The sequence below is a fragment of the Budorcas taxicolor genome, chromosome 8 (assembly GCF_023091745.1).
Source record: "Budorcas taxicolor isolate Tak-1 chromosome 8, Takin1.1, whole genome shotgun sequence".
NCBI classification, from domain to species: domain Eukaryota; kingdom Metazoa; phylum Chordata; class Mammalia; order Artiodactyla; family Bovidae; genus Budorcas; species Budorcas taxicolor.
Window position 1 is genome coordinate 29,326,333 of NC_068917.1, and position 21,762 is coordinate 29,348,094.

The 21,762-nt window shown below is 39.3% G+C and overlaps 1 protein-coding gene across 1 annotated transcript in view; it reads right to left on the bottom strand.

Annotated features, from left to right (window-relative positions):
* ADAMTSL1 (ADAMTS like 1) overlaps positions 1–21,762 on the bottom strand; it is a 1,100,541-nt gene that overhangs the window by 795,805 nt on the left and 282,974 nt on the right. Inside the window, exon 2 of the mRNA XM_052645042.1 lies at positions 6,252–6,371. Coding sequence (XP_052501002.1) covers positions 6,252–6,371 — 120 coding nt within the window. The remainder of the gene's footprint in view (positions 1–6,251; positions 6,372–21,762) is intronic.

Genomic DNA, 21,762 nt, shown 5'->3' on the forward strand with positions numbered 1-21,762 from the left:
GGTCATAACGTTCCTTCCAAGGAATAAGCATTTTTTAATTTCATGGCTGCAATCACCATCTGCAGTGATTTTGGAGCCCCCAAAAATAAAGTCTGACACTGTTTCCACTGTTTCCCATGAAGTGATGGGACTGGATGCCATGATCTTAGTTTTCTGGATGTTGAGCTTTAAGCCAACTTTTTCTCTCTCCTCTTTCACTTTCATCAAGAGGCTTTTTAGTTCCTCTTCACTTCGGTTTTAGGAAAAGCAGAGGAACCACAGATCAAATTGCCAACATCTGCTGGATCATTGAAAAAGCAAGAGAGTTCCAGAAAGACATCTATTTCTGCTTTATTGACTATGCCAAAGCCTTTGACTGTGTGGATCACAAGAAACTGTGGAAAATTATGAAAGAGATGGGAATACCAGACCACCTGACTTGCCTCTTGAGAAACCTATATGCAGGTCAGGAAGCAACAGTTAGAACTGGACATGAAACAACAGACTGGTTCCAAATAGGAAAAGGAGTACGTCAAGGCTGTATATTGTCATCCTTCTTATTTAACTTCTATGCAGAGTACATCATGAGAAACGCTGGGCTGGAAGAAGCACAAGCTGGAATCAAGATTGCCAGGAGAAATATCAATAACCTCAGATATGCAGATGACACCACCCATGTGGCCTCCTTGGTAGCTGCCAGCTAATCAGCAAGAAATGAAAAGCACAGCTTGCTATTGCAAACAATCAGTGTTATTTATTTTTTTCTCCCTCTCCCTCTTTTTTCTTATTTAAATTCTGCTTTGCCTTCTTTGGATACAATCAATTACTGGTTTCATCGGCTTTGTCTATATATAAGGAAAGAAGATGCTACACATGAACTGTTTATCCTTGAATTATTCACTGATACTCTTATTCATATTTTGTACCTATTTCAGATCTCAGTTCTTAGAGTTTTATTACAAGTATAAGTAGTATCTTTCAAGAAATACAGTCCTGATTGGTTATTACTACTGTAAGATGGAGCTACTGTTGCCTCTCTTGAGTTGTTCTGAGGAATCTGTTATCAATACCTTAGTAAAGTGTTTGGTGTGCATTTGGTCTTCTGTAAGCTTTCTCTTTTTCATAGAAAATATAGAAATATCATAGGTTATTAGTTTAGAATACAAAAAAAATCAGAAAATGTGAAGTTATGTAAATTATTCATATGGAGAACCTTAAGTATTTTTGATAGTTCATGACAGGTAGAGTCATAATGAATCAGAGAAGTCCTGCCAACACTGGCAAATAAAACCATTCAAAACCCTTACACAGTGACATATTACACATACTTTGCAGGGTGTTCTGATTTTTCTTTTGTGATGTCATATTACATAACTCAAAGTAGCAAAGGTACTAAAACTAAATCCAATCTTTCTATCTCCACATATTTTCCCAAGAAGGAATTTTGGTAGCCAGTTCAAGTAATACCTATAAGCATGACACAGACATCAAAGATGGAATTGGAATGTACTTCCACTTTCAAACCATCTGGCTCCTTCAATACTACTGCACATTTCTCCTTTGCATATAATTAGTTAAGAAAAAAATATGGTGGTCACTAAATACAAGGCTTTATGAAGCTAGAAGTAACTTTGAGCACAAGAAGGTTTGAGCACATGTGCAAGGGGACAAATAGATCAAACTTTTGTTTGGGGAAAAGGTAAGACTGTGCTGAATGAATGCAGGTGAGAGGATACTCAATAGAGAGCAACAAAGTGAGTCACTCTTAGTAACTTGCTTGCTCTTGACACATTTCTACTTCCTGGAATTTATGTCCACTAAATACTCTAAGATAATAGCCAGCTTAGAAATATAATTAAGAAATTATTATCATCAGACCTTAGCAGTTAAATTCTCATGTTTCCTCTCCCTTGGCAGAGTTGAAAAAGAGGCTGGTAAACACCTTGAGAACATATGGGAATAATTATAGTTCATTTTATCTAACTGTTGGTTGAACTAATTTTTTAGTTCATAGAAACGAAACTTGTGCCCCTGCACTCCCTTCCCCAGCCAGTCTTCCCAAGTGAGGAAGAAGAAATAATTTAAATTAAAGCAGAACTGTTTTTAAATAAACTGCTTTTTTCCGTTTGTTTGTTTTAGTTGAGCTTCAGAAAATTACTGACTTGACCTTAAACACAATCTCCATCTTTTCACACAGTCTTTTAAGATAGGAGTTTTTCTAAATCATCTCTTGAAAGTTCACCTCTATTCCACAAATGACACCTCTATTTTACCAGTCATGAAAAGGAACATGGTACCCTCAACTGGAATACATTATGATTTTTTTTATAATAAATTATTTAAATAGGATGTTTCCCTGGTGGCTCAGATGGTAAAGCATCTGTCTACAATGCAGGAGACCTGGGTTCGATTCCTGGGTTGGGAAGATTTCCTGGAGAAGGAAATGGCAATCCACTCCAGTACTCTTGCCTAGAAAATCCCATGGGTGGAGGAACCTGGTGTCCATGGGGTCACAAGGAGTCGGACACGACTGAGCGAGGGAGAGCAGCGGCTTAAATAATGTTCTGCGAACCACAAATCTACATGCAAGCAAGGTTTGCACTAACTATATACTGAAGAAAACTTCATTCTGTAGTGAATTTCATGTTAATTTTTATCCTGACTTTGTTGTATACAGCTGACAACGCAAACCTATATGATCTGTATCTTGACTATTCTGATAATGACTAACAGCCTTTGACAAACAAGCTCTCTCTGCATATGACACAAATCACATACATGCAAAGTTTCAGGCAAAGATTAGAAGTTTGGTCGCCTGCCATGGATTCTAGAAGAATGGCTCACTTATATTGCTTTTCCAAGTGTGGTGAATGGAATTAGCCCTCTTAGAGAAAGCTAACAGAAAAGTTTCTCGAATGCAACGTGAAAGTAAACTCATGACAAAAGCCCTAGTTGAGGAGGAGTTGAGAAAGAGTCACTTCAAAGTCAAAAAGTGACCCCCCAAAATTAGGCTTTTAGGTGAAAGAGTTCCACAAACAAGTGGTAAGTAAGGCTGTTCTGGTTTTCAAAAGTTATTTGAAAGGGCAAAGAAATAGGATGAACAAAGAAAAACTCCAGACCTAAAAAAAGATGGGGATAATTTTACCCAGAAGTATGACAAGCTGTTTCCCACAGTTAATTCTACTTCCAAAATGTTAGACATATTGGGGATATATTTGTTACTTCCACAACAATAAATTCTAGTAGGCAAACATCCTCAAATTCACATTCTTTATTATAAACCCATACAATGGCTTGAAAGGACCATATGGAAGATAATTCCAAACAGTTTTTCATCACCTCATTAAAAACTGAAATCTTTCATACCATTTTAACAATAATCACTTTGCATTTAGAAAGATTTTCATGTATAAAGCTTTTTCCATGCGTAGTCTGTGATAGAATTCTTACAGTGTTTTTGATTAAAAAAAAAAATGTTAACCGCAGGGCAATAGGGAATAGTAGTGGTGGTTTTTTTTCCATCAACAAACACTTAACACAACTAATTTATCATATCATTTATCATATACAAGAGCCGGGGAGATGCCAAGAAGGTGAGAATCTACATGGATCCTGGCTGCAAGGAACAGAAATACTAACCTAGTAGAAGAGATAAAATAAGTGTGTAAATGTCAATGGGCCACTAGGGAGGATTTACCTGAAAACAGAACTGTACAAACAGATTATGTTGTGAAGCCATTTTCCTGTCTCACCCACTGCCTTTGTGAAGTGGTTTTGGTGACCCATACCAGGAAGCTGTCCTGTTCATGACTCTTCCATTTTCCTTCCTTCCAATGTAGCAGAAACTCATACAAAAGAGGCACAAGAGGAGTTTCACTTTTCTGGCTACAAGTACAAGTAACAACTCATGTTTGAACTCTTCCCTTTAAACAAACACAGAGATGATGGTGATTCATCTTTCCATGTCTATTTGGAAAATAAAGTGACACTTTAAAAGTTTTATAGCCTGTGGGCCAAACGAAGTTCTCAGATAGAGAGACACACCCTCCGAAGAAATTGTTAGAATTTCATAAACTTAGGAGGCTCAACTAGTTTCTGGTATTCAGGAAGCTTTGCCTTTTCCTTTTCCCTCACATGTTCTTAATACAACTCCAGTTCTGACCATTTGTGGTGGTCAGTAATTTCTCTTTCAGCTTAAATGCTTCCACCCACTCAACTACTTGTGACCTCAGTAAGTTTGAGGAAATTTGGCAGCATGCAGTTTTCATTATGATGTAAATCAACGTAATACCATGTAATAATAATGTTTGGGATACCTTCAATGCTTGCCAAATGACAAACATTGTTTTTAGTGGCACTGCTTAGATAATTCCATTATGTTCATAATTAGCTCATATTATTCAATTTCCTTTATGGTATAAATTATGTAATAATTAGACTTACACATGAAGTTTGCATAGAGTATCCGCATAGCAGCACTTTCTAGAACTTTTGCATAAATCAAGTCCAAAATGAGCTAACCTACGTCAGACACTGAGTAACATCAAATGGGACAAAATTAAAATGTAATTACAAGATAACATTCATTAAAGAAATCATAAAACTTTGCTGGCAATGTGTGTGTCCCATAGTAGATCACCAAGAAAGCTTTGAGCAAACAGTTAAAGTTCAAAACGCAGCCTCTACATTTTCAGAGTTTAATATACATATATAAATAAAATAGATTATATGAAGCATTTGAAAATAAATGATAGTACACTTGGGAAATTTCAGTACCATTCCTGCCCACTCTGAGAGAGGCTGGGACCTAGGACCCTTTGCTGCAATGCTTGTACCTGGACAAAAGTCTCCTTGAGCAACAAAATGTAAACAAACTATAAGGGACTGAAAATAACTAACATACATGCACAATTGGAGCAAATCTGGACAACGAGAAACAAAGAGACCAAAAAGCTCAACTGCCCCTTCTGAGGAGCTGGGAGAAAAAACAGGGGTTCGGGAACACAAGCAGGTTACTGCGCATGCCCTCTGCATACAATAGCAACTAAGGGGTAAGGAAACTACCAAGGACACCCCTCAGGTCCAACCCCTGGACACATCCGGTCCCTTACCCTATGTAAGGAACCAGCTCGTGCCCCACCCCCGCCCCAGTGAGCAAGCTAGCAAGGGAACCTGTTGCTTGTTTACATTCCCCCTTGCTACAGCAAGGGCCCCATTAAAGCCTTGCCTGAATTTCTTGTCCAGACTTTGATCAATTTCTATTGATTAGGGAGGCCAAGAACCCTGGTAGCTAACAGCTTGGGCACAAACTTTGAAAAGAATGTAAATGTCCATCACAGAGAAGGTGGAAATGACATAAACAGTGAAGACGGCCTGTGAGTGACCACTGGGAGACCTAATTTACTCAGTGTCTAGAAGAGAAGTTGATGAGATATATATGCCAAAACACCTTCTTGAGAGAGGACCATAAGAATGCAGGGTAGAGGAGGTGTAATTTTTTGGAGGTATTCTTATACATTATCTTCTGGGATCCTACCATTTTATGACTGGACAAGAAATCCACTGACTTATTGTGCACACATCATCCTCTAATTTTAATGTACTTCTGAGTACAAGGTCATCACTATGAAGAGCCACATTTTGAACTTTTAGAAGCTATCTATCCCATTCTCACCCCAAGTACAACTTACAAATCACGGCTTGATTTGCAAATAGAGAGGAATTTACATCTTGACATCTCCAGTCAACTCTATCCCTTGCTTTCATTTGAGAGCTCATTTTTTAGACTTTCATTTTTCTTCCCAAACCACCAACAGACGAAACAAATTTTTGTAAAATAAATATGACCAACACTTTGAAGTAAAAATATCCACAAAGAAGCCAGGATTGGAAGATGGTGGCATTGCTACTGACCCATACCACAATTTGGGCTTTACATATTAATTTCCTTTTTGTCCTCACTCATTTAAATTATTTCAAGTTCAGACTCGTTGGCAAAACATCAGTTATTTTCGTGTGAATCCTCCACATGCTGCCCCATACAAACTTTACCATTCCAGTAAAATATTCGAAGGTCATCGGACACAAGAAAAGTGAGAAAGTTGCCCCAGGCAGTCTGTCCACTGCCCTGTCACTCTGCTTCCCTCTCCTGCCAATGGATATGAGAAAATACCATCCAAACCTCTTTAGATTTGCTAAAACCAACCACCACCACGAGGCAGAATTAGCAACTGAGCTTTTGTTTCTAAGAATAAATAGAAGAGGCACTGTACCGTGTCTTCAGTTTTGTGACTATTCAAGAGGTCAGACAGGAAATCTTCATGTAGACTCTCTCTTCGAATCAGTGTAAATTCCCTTAGGAAAACAGCCCCTTGGCTTTGGTCTCCACATACCTAGAGAGATAAGTGAGCCGAATTAAGCCTTCAGATTGAGCCCAGAGGGAGGGGGCACTGAGAAATTAATATCTCGGGGTTGCAGAAACCTCTTGGATTCATTTCAAGTCTGATTAGGGCAATCAGAAACGATGCACAGAAATACATATTCATGTGAGAGCCACTAGAACATTCTGGCATGTGGCTTGTTGGATGGATGCCAGGAAAGTCTCCTGCTAAGTTGGCACATCTTAATTGACTGGCGTACAATGTCAAAATTTAGTGATTTTAAGTTATCTTTGAGGCCAAGTCAAGCATAGTCAGGCTCCTAGACTTATTCCATTGGAATATCCATGTGTATGCCTCACACTAGGGGTCTTGTACCCAAAGGGATCCATCCCTAGTCTTCTCTGAGCATCTAGGTAGATCCTTATGTCCTGCAAACAAATGGCAGGGGTGTAGGAGCTGGCCTGCACCCACATCAGACTTCCTGAATTATTCCAGGACTTCACAGAACCAGATGCATTTTAGCTGCTCTGGTGGGAGGCACTGGAGAATTTTTATCTAGAGCTTATCACATACCAGGTTCTTTACACGTGTTATCTGGCACCAGCCCCAGGAGGTGTCTGTTATTAGCCACACTTTACAAATTAGGAACTGGAGGCAAAAGGGTTTCAGGAATTTGCCAAGTTGGTAAGTGCTGAAACCAGCACTCAAATACAAAGCTGAATCTAAAGCCCTTTTGTGTTCATTATCTCATTTTACTACTGAGTTACTCAAACCTCTGGCGAAGGACAAATTGTTAAGTAACTTCTAGAAATTCAAGGACTGGTATCTATTCACCCAGGCCTCCTACCATCTCTGTTTCTGAGCCTCAGTTTACTCATCACAAAGCTGGAAAGATATCATATTACTGGATCACTGAGAGGACAGGAGATAATATATGTTAAGTACTTTGTACAAGGACTTGCATATAGTAAGCTTTTAATAAGGAACAGCCATTATTGCCATTTGGAATAACATGGATGGGCCTTGGAGATGATCATACTAAGTGAAGTAAGTCAGAAACACAAACACCATAGAATATCACTTATATGTGGAATTTAAATACCACACAAATGAGCATATATGTGAAACAGAAACACATTCATACATTTAGAGAGAACAGACTTACGGCTGCCAATGGGAAGGTGGGTAGAAAAAAGGATTGGGAGATTGGGATTAGCAGATGTGAACTAATATGTATAGGATGGATAAACAACAAAGTCCTACTGTATAGCATGGGGAACTATATTCAATATCCCATAAAAACCACAATGGAAAAGGACATAAAAAAGAATATATATGTATGTATAACAGTCACTGTGATGTACAGCAGAAATTAAACACAACAATTTAAATTTTAAAATAAGAGCCACTATTACCATTGAAAGCACAAGGAACAAATAAAAACCTAACCTTTTAACATACCTAAAGCTCTTTGACCACATTCATAATATCTATAGATAAGTATTAAATGATCTCCATATTATGTTCATATTATTTTAACTTTTTTACCTTTTCATGGTATTGGCAATATTGGTAAGGAATATATGGGTGTTCATCATATTAATTTCATAGCGTTCCTGAATGTCTGCAATAGTTCGTAACAAATTAAAATAATTTTAAACCTGCCATCTTTTGGATAGTATAATTTTTCTATAATTCATATGTAAATGGCTTCTGTTATTACATAGTACAGTCAGTATCACTGTGGTGGACAGAGTCTTGGGCCCCTCACTCCCTTTTGTCATCTCTGTGAATACATTGCTTAACATGACAAACTTACAGATAAAATTAAGTTTGTCAACTTCAAGGTAGGGTTAGTATCTTAGATTTTCCAAATGGGCCCAGTACAATCATAGGAAGCCTTAAAAACAGAGCTTTCTCTGGACTGAGGGCAGAAGAGGAAGTCAGGGAGCTTCCAAGGGTGATAAGCCACTGCTGGCTTGAAGATGGGGGGGACCATGAGGGAAGCGTGAAAAGAAAATGAGTTCTGCCAACTATGAAGGAGCTTGGAAGAGGATCCTTGACCTGGAGAAATAAATTTTTGGCCAACACTTTGATTTTAGCCCAGTGAGACTCTGAGCAGAGAATTCAGTCATTCATGCCTTGCTAGACTTCTGACCTGGAAAAATTGTGAGGTAATACTTCTGTGTTGTTTTCAGCATTCAAGTCTGTAGTAATTCATTATGGCAGCAAGAGAAATCTGATAGAATCATCAAGAGGCAGGGTGTAACGAGAGGTTATCTCATTTCCTCTCCTAAACTGTTTCGTAAGAACTAACCAGAAAGATACAAGTAGAGGTAGAATCTAAAAGACTGGTCCTTGGAAATGCATCCATCTGGCCAACCTAATACCTGTTACATTTAAGATTAATTTCTCTTAGTTCTTTTCTCATCAGGGTCAACCATTTATTGACTCTACAAATTAAATATACTTCAAAAACCCATCTTGACTATGTAATTTCCCTGCTCAGAAGCTTGCAGGATACCCCAGCTACTGTTGGGTATATTCCAAATTCATGTCTTCGTATTCAGGATCACTCACAGCTGTTCAAGTTCTAGATATGGGTTGGCTGCATTTGTGCAACTCCCTTTTTGGAAAAGATAAAGATTAAAATTTTAAGTAAACTAGAATTGATGTGTGTTGACTTTCTTGTTTTCAAAAAGACTAATATATGCTGATCACTAGTGAACCTCATATTTTATGAATCATTTCTCCAAATATCACAGGCTATTTAGAATTTAACTTTACTATTAAAAACGGTGACCATCTGTAGTCATGCAGTGCTATAGTTCTTAAAAGCTACAATCAGGAGAGAAGACTAATAAACTTCACACTTTCTTTGCAAGAATTTTTTTGCCTGTGTAAGACATGCTTCTTTTATTAAACTAATTAAAGAAATAAACAGAAATGACTCAAATATTCTCCAAAGAGACAGTGAGATGTCAGATAAAAAGACTGAATATTCAATACTAAAAAAATGAAAGACAATCAGCAAACACCTTGTCCATTTGGTTTATACTTTAATTCTCAACCATAACTGTGTATTTGTTTTAGAAAGCATCTCTGCCCATTTATTTTTCCCAAGAATGTTGACACTTTATAAGTCATACAATTCTCACCAAATGCTCAACTATCAAATACTATTATGTGACACTAGGGCAGAAGGAATTCATTAAGCTAAAATTCAGTTTAATCCTGGAAAAAGAGAAGAATATATGTTAGATGAATGTAATTATAACCATTTCCCCCCTATAGATATCATGTGCATATGTTTTTAATTTAATTTCTATTCATGAATGCTATTACTAATTAAACAATTTAAACTACCCAAATTAACTTGGTCAACATTATGTGGTTTTGAAAATCTCTGTTAACTATGGACAATAATAATTATATTCTGTGTGTTTTATAAACATCATTATGATGAAGGTGATACATAAATATATAAAGATATATAAACATATAAATTTTATACTTCTATTTCAAGCAGATTTTTAGATTATTTAAATCCAGAGTAGTCCTTTATCTTATTGATGCTTTCGTTCATTCATGTGTACACACATTTACTCAGGTTTATCATGTGTCAAGAGCTCCACTATAGCACATATTTCCTCCTTGCAGGGCATAGCTATCTAATGAGTACACGGATGTGGTAGAGACAAGTAGATGGTCCCAAAAGCCACCATCTTCTCATCATCTTTGCACATGTCTAGAGTATGATTTCTAAGTTTCCTTTGCAGATAAGGTGGTTGAGACAGTTTTAGCTAGTGGAAGTGATGGGTGATACCACCAGGCCCATAAAAATCTCCCTATTATCCTCCTCCATGCTCTTTTGCCTCAAGTCTGTTTAGAATGGGGAGAGCCTCAGGAAAATTTTGGAGGCCCTTAAAGGTCACTGAGGTTCCGTTAGCTGGTTCCCTGAACAACTTCATGCAAGAAGCCAACCCATGACCTGTTCACTACCTAATATTGTAATGTGAGAGGGAAGAGGAATGGAGGGGAAAATAAGGATAGAAAACTAAAAGATAGAAACCACTACATGTAAAATAAACCACAAGGGTGGATTGTATGGCACAGAGAAATATAGCCATTACTTTATAGTAACTTTAAATGGAGTATAGTGTCTGAAAGTATTGAAACGCTATGTGTACACCAAAACGAATACAGTAAGTCCTCATCATACGAATGAGTTCTGTTCTTAGAGCACTTTTGTAAGTTTTCTTTCTTCATAAATCCAACAAAGTTAGTCTAAGGATCTAACTAACTCAACTGACTAGACTGTAGTACTATACTATAACAGGTTTATACTTTTCACACACACACACAAACACAAAAAGACCAAACATACAGAGAATAAAGACAATATTTTTAATCTTATAGCACAATACCTTGAAAAGTACAGTAGTACAGTACGACAGCTGGCATACAGGGGCTGGCATCGAGTGAACAGACAAGAAGAGTTACTGACTGGAGGAAGGAGAGGAGGTGGGAGATGGGAGAGCTGAAGGATCATCAGCAACCGGAGACAGGCGGCAAACCGCAGTCTCACTCATGCCTGAGGTTGATGGAGCCTGATGGTGACGGAATGCACATTCTCTGAAAGCCTGCAATGTCAAGGTTAGCATGTAGGGGACTGACCGTAGAATATTGTAAGATCAACTATACGACAATAAAAAATGTAAAAAAAGCAGCTAATCTACTGTGTTTGAACCACTAAGCGTATCAGAGACTATTCCTTACTGGGGGTTAATCTACCTTAATTACCCAATGAAAAATTGGATTGGAACAGAATGTGTACAGTGGGCAGGGGCCCAATCATGACTCATGGTCACGGACAGACTTTAACAGCCAGTGTCTCAGAAGTGGACTTATAAGTTTAGAAGTGAGTGCAGGTAGTCCTAAGGAGGTAAGACTGGAGATGAGGTAAAAAGTTTCCGATCACTACAATTATTTAGATGAGAATTTACTAAGACCCTGGTGGCTCAGTAGTAAAGAATCTGATTGTCAATGCAGGAAATGTGGGTTTGATCCCTGGGTTGGGAAGATCCCCTGGAGAAGGAAATGGCAACCCACTCCAGTATTCTTCCCTGGGAAATCCCATGGACAGAGGAGCCTGGCAGGCTACTGCCCATGGGGTCACAAAAGAGTTGGCCATGGCTTAGCAACTAAACAACAACAACAAGGGACTGGTGGGGAAGGGAAGTATCATAAGATTTGGTGGCTAACTGAATGCTCAACACAAGTCTCAGGTTATGTCCACATTTTCTGTCTGAATTTGAGCAGAAGAGCACAGTGGATAGTAGCACCTTCAACAAAATGGAAAATAGAGGAACAGAAACAAGTACATGGGTTAGATCAGGAATTTTATTCCAGAGAAGTGGAGAATGAGGTGATTTGGGCAAAGAAAGCAGAGCTTCGGTCCTCAGAAAAAAATTTGTCTGGAGATGATATGTAGGGGTTGGCATCATGTGGGGAGGTGATGATACTTGGCATGAATGAGCTTGCCAAGAAAAAGTATGGAGAAAGAGAAGGTATGACCCTGGGAGCACTGATTCTTAACATGGAACATGGGTCCATCTAGAATGGCCCATTTATGCCAACAGAAAATGTCAACAAGGAGAACCCAAAGTTATTACTGACTTTCATCATATTTAGGCTTCCTTTCATTGGCTTCTATGAAAATTCACTGCTAACAGCACTACATCCAACTTACGACAAATAGTTCCTTGAGAACAGAGAACATGGCCAATCCCAGCCCCTGAACGCAACTAAATGTTGAATGAAACTTGAAAATTTCCAGGCTGAGACATTAAAAACTCTATTTCTTTCTTTTTAAAAAAATTTTTATTTTTACTTTATTTTGCTTTACAATACTCTATTGGTTTTGCCATATATTGACATGAATCCGCCATGGGTGTACATGAGTTCCCAATCCTGAACCCCCCTCCCACCTCCCACCCCATATCATCTCTCTGGATCATCCCCGTAAAAAGTCTATGTCCAATGGTCAGACCAGGTTTCTTGATTTGGGGTTTTGAAAATACTTCACATTCGATATGTCAAAACTTCCCTTGCACTTATAAGGTAGTTGGCATATCATAAAATGCTTCAAAACTGGCATCTCATAGCATTTTATGGTTCAGAAGTGTTACTTTCACAGATGGAAAAACAGAAATGTGAGAAGTGGAAGAATTTTCATTGCCAGTGGCTATGTTAGGACTAGGGACCAGAAACAATGCCTCTTAAAACTAAAGACTCTGCAAGATTCTCACTTTGTTATTCACCTAGATAAATAAGGCAAGAAACAATCATTACTAATATTCATACCTATAAAAAATCATCATGCCTATCTGTTTCTACGGGATTTCTAGACCCATAAGGACTGCTCCTCAGAAAGCATGAAGACTGCTATGTGCTTGAATTTGTACCCTATGATGAAGACTGCTTCTCCAATTGCAGTCTGATTTCCTTCTTCATGGACTCCTCTTTCTACTCGTTGGCACACCAAAGTACTCCTTAGAGAATCCAGGAATGTAGACATACCAGCTCCCAGAATAGAATCTCATTAGATCCAGGAAAGCATGGAAGCAATTTATTGTTGTGGTATATGTTTTCTCTATGGGCCTGAGCCATCAACCATGCAGAGATTTTAGGGAGGGACATAGGTAAATACAGGGAACAAGGAAGTTTCCAACTAACTCTCTCTTCTCTATCCCATTAGAGGGAAAAAGGAGGTAAAGGTAGTTGGAAACAGAAGTCACCGAATAGTAAGAAAAGTGTTTGCAATTGGCTTTTGGACACAGTCAGAAACTATATCTATGATAGCTTTGTCTTCTATTTAAAGCTCGCTTCCATCATAATCCAGCACCAAACATCCTCCTTGGCTTGCCTCCCCTTTCAGTGGATCCAGAGAACACTGGTTAGTATTCTGACTTGTCTGCTCACCATTCACATGCTTGTAGTAAGAAAAGATTACCTCTCCCCACCCCCTTAGAATTTCCTACTTCTTACAAGTTTTCCCTATGAATTGTGACTAGAATTTGGAAGGTTAAAATATACAACAACTGGTTTACCTCTACGTCATTCAGGAAGAGTCATCATTTCTATAGAAATGGTAATGTTGATGACGGCAGTGGATTAAGGCCAGAAGTTTTAAGTGGCTATAATGTTCTCATAACTCCAGGAGACACAGCCATTTCCTAACAGGCTGAGAGAAAAGGATGCAGAAATAATAGAAGTTTAAACATACAAACATGCCCTCACATTATCATTTTATTGTTTGTCTTTCTTCATTTAGTTTTTCTGTGAAAACTTAAACGTAGCCAAACTTTTGTCCCATGGGTAGAATTCAGGTTTCTGTATTACTTACAAAGTGCAGCACTGAAAACCACACAGTTAAATCTTTTTTCCTACCAAAAGGATTCTATAAAGTATATTTACGCCCATATTTTGGTTCACAGTTTACTAAGAATGAAGATAGTGAAGTTGTAAATTCTGACCAGATTAGAATAACAATTTAAACTACTTAAGTAGCTGGTCGCTGTGTTATCTGAATACACACCTATATTTAAATACCAGTGGATAGTGAAATGATTGGGTCAGGGTTATGAGTTCTTGGCACAAAGGGGACACAGAAGTGTTTATTGAATGAATAACTGTATAGAAACTTTCCTTGGAGCCAAAAAAAATCTCTAGCTCCAGTTCTGAGAGTTGCTGCTAAGTAACAGGGAGAAATAATGAGACCTTGAAGTGAAAAAATGAAATTCACTCAGTTGTGTCCAACTCTTTGTGACTCCTAGGACTGTAGCCTACCAGACTCTGTCCATGGAATTTTCCAAGCAAGAATACTGGAGTGGGTAGCCTTCTCCAGAGGATCTCCATGGGATTCCCTTCTCCAAGGGATCTTCCTGACCCAGGGATGTTCTCCTGCCTTGCAGGCGGATTCTCTACTGTCTGAGCCACCAGGAAAGTCCCCAGTGAGACCTTATATTGACTCAATCAAATGTCCCCAGTGTAGCCGTGCAACCCAATATCATTACCATTGGATCCTCAAAACTCCTCAAAGCTCCTCAGAGACCAAGGGAAGAAAGAGAAAACATGTTCCCAAAATGAAAGCATAAGTAACTTCTGGTTTGAAGAAAATTGAGCCAAAAAATGAATATCCTATCACTAGCCCTTAAAATATTGATATAGTTACCTTAGACCAAAAATGAAAATAGTCCCAGGTGAAACTTCAGGAATAAATCAATTAAGTAGATTTAAAATAAAAGTATAGATCTCTCCAACTTGGTTAAAGATCAGGTTTGGAAACAAACTGAGTTTAGTAAATTCTACATGGCAATAAAAAAGGGTCCTGGTTTTTGGAAGGAAATCAATCATTTTATAGCCTGTCTCTGGCAGGACTGCTCTAACAGATTCAAATGCTATGGGGAAAAAATGCAATCTACTCTCAGTGGCTCCTTTCCATTAACCCCACTAACCTCCTGCCTGGTTGGAATATTGTAACACAGTAAGATGGGGAAATGACTGAAGAGTAACTCAATTGTCAAGGATAGGAAAACATTATTAGCATCAGTACAGTTCAGTTCAGTCGCTCAGTCATGTCCAACTCTTTGTGACCCCATGAATCGCAGCACGCCAGGCCTGCCTGTCCATCACCAACACCCGGAGTTCACTCAGACTCACATCGATCAAGTCTGTGATGCCATCCAGCCATCTCATCCTCTGTCATCCCCTTCTCCTCCTGCCCCCAATCCCTCCCAGCATCAGAGTCTTTTCCAATGAGTCAACTCTTCACATGAGGTGGCCAAAGTACTGGAGTTTCAGCTTTGGCATCATTCCTTCCAAAGAAATCCCAGGGCTGATCTCCTTTAGAATGGACTGGTTAGATCTCCTTGCAGTCCAAGGGACTCTCAAGAGTCTTCTCCAACACCACAGTTCAAAAGCATCAATTCTTTGCTGCTCAGCTTTCTTCCCAGTCCAACTCTCACATCCATACATCACCACTGGAAAAACCATAGCCTTGACTAGACGGACCTTTGTTGGCAAAGTAATGTCTCTGCTTTTCAATATGCTATCTAGGTTGGTCATAACTTTTCTTCCAAGGAGTAAGCGTCTTTTAATTTCATGGCTGCAGTCACCATCTGCAGTGATTTTGGAGTCCAAAAAAATAAAGTCTGCCACTGTTTCCACTGTTTCCCCATCTATTTCCCATGAAGTGATGGGACTGGATGCCATGATCTTCATTTTCTGAATGTTGAGCTTTAAGCCAATTTTTCACTCTCCTCTTTCACTTTCATCAAGAGGCTTTTTAGCTCCTCTTCACTTTCTGCCATAAGGGTGGTGTCATCTGCATATCTGAGGGTATTGATATTTCTCCTGGCAATCTTGATTCCAGCTTGTGCTTCTTCCAGTCCAGCATTTCTCATGATGTACTCTGCATATAAGTTAAAGAAGCAGGGTGACAATATACAGCCTTGATGTGCTCCTTTTCCTATTTGGAACCAGTCTGTTGTTCCATGTCCAGTTCTAACTGTTGCTTCCTGACCTGCATATAGGTTTCTCAAGAGGCAGGTCAGGTGGTCTGGTATTCCCATCTCTTTCAGAATTTTCCACAGTTTATTGTGATCCACACAGTCAAAGGCTTTGGCATAGTCAATAAAGCAGAAATAGATGTTTTTCTGGAACTGTCTTGCTTTTTCCATGATCCAGCAGATGTTGGCAATTTGATCTCTGGTTCCTCTGTCTTTTCTAAAACCAGCTTGAACATCTGGAAGTTCATGGTTCATGTATTGCTGAATCCTGGCTTGGAGAATTTTGAGCATTACTTTACTAGTGTGTGAGATGAGTGCAATTGTGCGGTAGTTTGAGCATTCTTTGGCATTGCCTTTCTTTGGAATTGGAATGAAAACTGACCTTTTCCAGTCCTGTGGCCACTGCTGAGCTTTCCAAATTTGCTGGCATATTGAGTGCAGCACTTTCACAGCATCATCTTTCAGGATTTGAAACAGCTCAACTGGAATTCCATCACCTCCACTAGCTTTGTTCGTAGTGATGCTTTCTAAGGACCCCTTGACTTCACATTTCAGGATATCTGGCTCTAGGTGAGTGATCACACCATCGTGATTATCTGGGTCGTGAAGATATTTTTTGTACAGTTCTTCTGTGTATTCTTGCCACCTTTTCTTAATATCCTCTGCTTCTGTTAGGTCCATACCATTTCTGTCCTTTTCGTGCCCATCTTTGCATGAAATGTTCCCTTGGTATCTCTAATTTTCATGAAGAGATCTCTAGTCTTTCCCATTCTGTTGTTTTCTTCTATTTCTTTGCACTGATCGCTGAAGAAGGCTTTCTTATCTCTTCTTGCTATTCTTTGGAACTCTGCATTCAGTTGCTTATATCTTTCCTTTTCTCCTTTGCTTTTCACTTCTCTTCTTTTCACAGCTATTTGTAAGGCCTCCCCAGACAGCCATTTTGCTTTTTTGCATTTCTTTTCCATGGGGATGGTCTTACTAAAGACATTTCCTCAATTTCAGAGGTTTATGAGAACAATGCACCAAAATATTTATACATGTCTCCAAACTCAGAGTCACCCAATTGAAGAGGCTCCACAAGCATATCATGCTTGAGGTCAGCAATTCTGCCCGCATACATTCACAAATTTGTACAAAGAGCAGGTAGGCAGTGTCAATGAAGAAACTGCCTACATTGTTGAAAAGGTCCACTCTTAACATCATCTCCTTATCTTTGAATGTATTTTCAGTTGTCAGGTTGGGGGGCGGGTGACTAAATCTTTTTAAACAGAGACTCTGTGAAGACCCCTAGACCTATATTCATACCTACTTGTACAGTTTGTCTATGAAAAGCAAAAGATTCTTGAAGTAGCTTCAGGTGTCCCAGTTAAGGGCTGCCAACTATGCAAGCTGATTAGCAGTATTACACTCCCTCAAAGGAAGGGATAAACATGATCTTGAGAAGATGAGTGGGGGAAGTTAATAAAAACATTCTTATAGCCATATTTAAGCCACTGACATTTATATACCTGGTGTTCAGAACTTAGTAACCATCTCAGGATTCTGTTTGTTCTTTGACCAACTTTAATTATTATTTCTAAGGATTGTAAAGATAATTGCTGAAAGGTTAAAGCAGAAAGAAGTGAGATGGGACATGCTGGTCCAAAATGTTCAGCTGGGCCTCATAATTCTTGGTACAGATGTTCCTACTTAGTTCAGGTCTGATTTAGAGAAACAGCTATAATATGGTTTGAGACAAGGTGACCAGATGTAGTTGAATTTAAAGATCTGTCCCAGAATATCAATGAAAAGAAACTCTATTACACTAGATCTTTACAGGAGGGGAAAATGTTATCCTTAAAAAATAATCTACTTTATCTTTAAAGGAGATGGATATTGATCTTGACGAGCCAGTGATGCTTTTAAAAAAACACAATTTTCAAAATGAACAATGTGGAGAAGTTTACCTTCACAGTACTAGAGGGAAAAGAAACAGTAAAGCTATTAGCTATTAGAAGGAATCCACCCGGGGCGACGCGCTGTGTACAATACAGGCTTGGTCTGTGGCTAAGCTGTCCATTTCTATCACTTGTAAGAAACATGGGTGCTGAAACAAAAGTGCTGAGAATTTTAGAGACCATCTTCACCAAGCTCTTATCTTTTCAGATGAGGAACATAAATTGCCTTCCTAAGGACAGGGAAGAGAATATATGTGGGTTTTCAGATATCTCCTTTGGCATATGTAAGATGGAAAAACAGCCAAATAACTTAACAAACTCAAATAACTTTCTTCAAATATAAAGCCAACTCTCTTGTCCCTGATTTCATTCTATTCCATTCCTCTCAAAAGGGGAACAGAGTGCAATTTCCAGAATTCAAAAGTCAATCGGCTTCAGAATACTGATGAAAGCTATGACTCTACGCTTAGATCTACACTTAGATAACAAAAGAACGCATAGACAAGGTGGAATCGTCTGTGCTCTATTCCTAGGTGGGTGGGTGGGCACATAATTGTCACATCTCCTAAAGACAAGGAGAAACAGGCATAGTTTCCAAATTGTGCATGTGTGTGTGGGTGTGTGTGTGTCTATGCATTAAATTTGATATTTAAAATGAAACCCTCACTCATGCCAAGAATTAAGGGACAGAATTGAGCAGCTGGAGGAGAATTTAAAAAAAAAAAAGGAAGAACATAAAGGTGTCTATAGACACATGCAGTGGTAGAAATCAACTTTTCTCACTGTTTTCTTAGTAAATGTTCATATAGGTCAACATCATTACTAGGTTTTTTGAAAGAGTTGCTTACCTAAGGGGAACTTAAAGTCAGAGTACCACTCACATTCTGAATCAAGATGGAGATACTAATTAGGGCAAGATGTCTCTCTTTCTCTTGCCTACTTTACATCAGCTCTAGACCCCGTCCCTCCCACTCCCCCATTATCTGGCCAAACCTTTCTTAGCACTGCACTATGGTCTGAAACTCTTTCTATCCAACCTGAGTGTCTTGTCTTTCCTTCACTGGGGATAGCCCAAATTACAGGCTGCTGGCTTTTCTGACTTCCTCTGCCCTCTTCACCTCTATTACCAATAATCTCTTGCTTTCTCACGCTGTGTTGGCACCTGCCCTGGGTCTAAATTAACACAGCTTCTCTTCTTCTTTTGACCCAGGTACTACTGAGCTGGACCTAATGCTTTCAATTCACCACCCCATCTGTATCAAGAAGGCTACCCAGTCTCCATGATGGCAAAAAAATGCTGAGAACACGTCTCTCTGCTTTCTTTAACTGAAGGCTCAGTTCATTCTCTAAAAAACTGAGTAATAAGGATCAGAACTGGTGGATGGGCAAGAGCTCTGACTTTAATCATTCTTCTTCCCTCAGCCCTGAAATGCAGATGGACACCAGACACCCACAGGTGGCTCGATGACTTTAATTATTAACACATACAAAGGATCCAAGTAATAAGTTGTTTTGTGGGCAAGTGAGCTTTTGTTATTTCACAAACTTTTGAGTCTGCTCTTATCCCTGGCTGGAAGTCTCACCAATATGTGTCAATATTTCAAGGAAAAAATTTTTTAAAAAAAGGAAAGCTTTGATCCATGCAAATGTATTCCCCTTTATAAAATATTCAAAGCACAATTCTCTGGATAGTGCTTTAGTATCATTAAGGTAACTCAGATATATTTGAGTTCACCACACCCTACACATACACCTCCCCATGGCCCAGTGTCTAAATAATGCAAACTTCAAAAATGGGAGAAATGTATATCAGTATTTATATCGTATATGTAACTGAAAGAACTTCAAATATTTTCTCAGTATCTTAAGAAAATACCCAAGAAATGGGAAGGCTGACACTTAATGCATAGCAAGCATTCTTAAATGTCCACTCTTTCCTCTCCACCAATTTCTGTCATTCTCAACATATTTCACACCGACGGCACTTGGTTCCTTAAAAATTTTATCTCTCAACTCCCAAGTTATTTCTGAAATTCAGTCCATGTACTTCTTGGAGAAAGGGAATTGGAATTCTGAATATATTTGTGTATTATGACTTTGTCATTGCTTTATATGAGCATTAATATTCTGCTCCTATTAAAGAAGCGTGATCTTTGTAAGGAAATGAAAGCACTTGATATGCATATGTATCTTTATTTACATATGAATGTAAATACGTGTGAGTTTCTGTGAGTAGCTGAGATCCCAGTGTGACTCTAAATTTTAAGACCTAGGCATGTCTGATAGATGATGGGTCTCCCTGCGTGAGGGGTGGAGGAGCCTCTTGAGGGAGAGTTCATCCCAGCTTGGTCTAAGTCCCAGAGCCTTGGATATCCAAGAAATGAAGATGTATCCTACAATCAGTGTAGGCTTCCCAGGTAGAGTTAGTGGTAAAGAACGTGCCTGCTAAAGCAGGAGACATAAGAAATGAAGCCTTGATTCCTGGGTTGAGAAGATCCCTTGGAGGAGAGCATGGCAACCCACCCCAATATTCTTGCCTGAAGAATCCCATGTACAGAAAAGCCTAGCAAGCTACAGTCCACAGGGTTGCAAAGAGTTGAACACAACTGAAGCAACTTAGCATGCATGCACACACTCAGCGTAGTGATTCCTACTGACATGTCACTCAGTGGAGGGAGTCTGTAAGTGAAAAACAAAATTAGCGTGGTGCTAAAAACTCCTCAAGGATGGAAGCCAAGCATTTGACCAGGTGGAAGCTCTGGTTCCTCAAGATTTTGAGCATCAGTTACATGGACCAGCAAGAGTGCCCAGCAAGGACAATGACTGTACCAGGGGATACAAGAGCACCAAGAAGGGGCAGGGAGAGCCAGGAGGAAAGGAAGGGCTGTGGCAGAAGTGGTAAAAACACTGCAGGCAGCCACATGGTGCTTCCAACCTCCCAGGCATGGACGCCTTGGCAGTGAACACCACCATAAGGGCTAGAACAGGAAGTGAAGCAAAGCCAAAGTTGTTCAGTCATGTCCAGCTCTTTGCGACTCCATGGACTGTACCCTGCCAGGCTCCTCAGCCCATGGAATTCTCCAGGCAAGAATACTGGAGTTGGTAGCCATTCCCTGCTTCAGGGAATCTTCCTAACCTGGGGGTCGAACCCAGGTCCCCCACACTACAGGCAGATTCTATACCATCTGAGCCACCAAGGAAGTGCTGCCGGAACAGGAGAGCCAGCTAACAGGGCTTAGCTGTAGGCACAGCACATATGGAAGCAGCCCAAAAGAAAGAGAAGGACTTGCCAAGACCTGAAAAGCCTACAGTGAAAGGCAGCGTACAAGTAAACCATATATGTCATATAAGCTACTGATATTCACGTGAATCCTTTCCATTCTTGCCTGCATTTGACGGAGTACTTTTTAGCCTCAAAACATCACCGTGAGACTATACTCTCCATGGATGAGAACCACCTGTCTTGGGTGTCACTGCATTCTAAAATCCCAGCAGTGCCTGGCATAGAATCAGGTCTATAAGTAACTGAGTACTAAACTAAGAAGGTCTTTTTTTTGTTACTAGTTACTAATTTCAGAATTTTTAGAGCTTGAAAAACGCTTAGAAATCATCCAATTTAGCTCCCTCTGGAGCCCAGAGAGAAACTGACTTTCCCAAGAGCATATATTTCATGTGTCAAAATCCAGACTAAAATGTAAATTTCTGGATGCCAGTCTCATGCCCTCTCCACCCCACGGCTCCAGAGTCCCTCTCTCCTGTTTGGGTTGTCTCCCCCAATAGTTGGCAAGTACAGGATGTGGATGACATGGAATCATAACCGACTGCAAGCTCATCAATCAAATGTGGCAAATTTAAACGGAGATTGTGGTTAAAAATACAGTATAGGAAACAAAA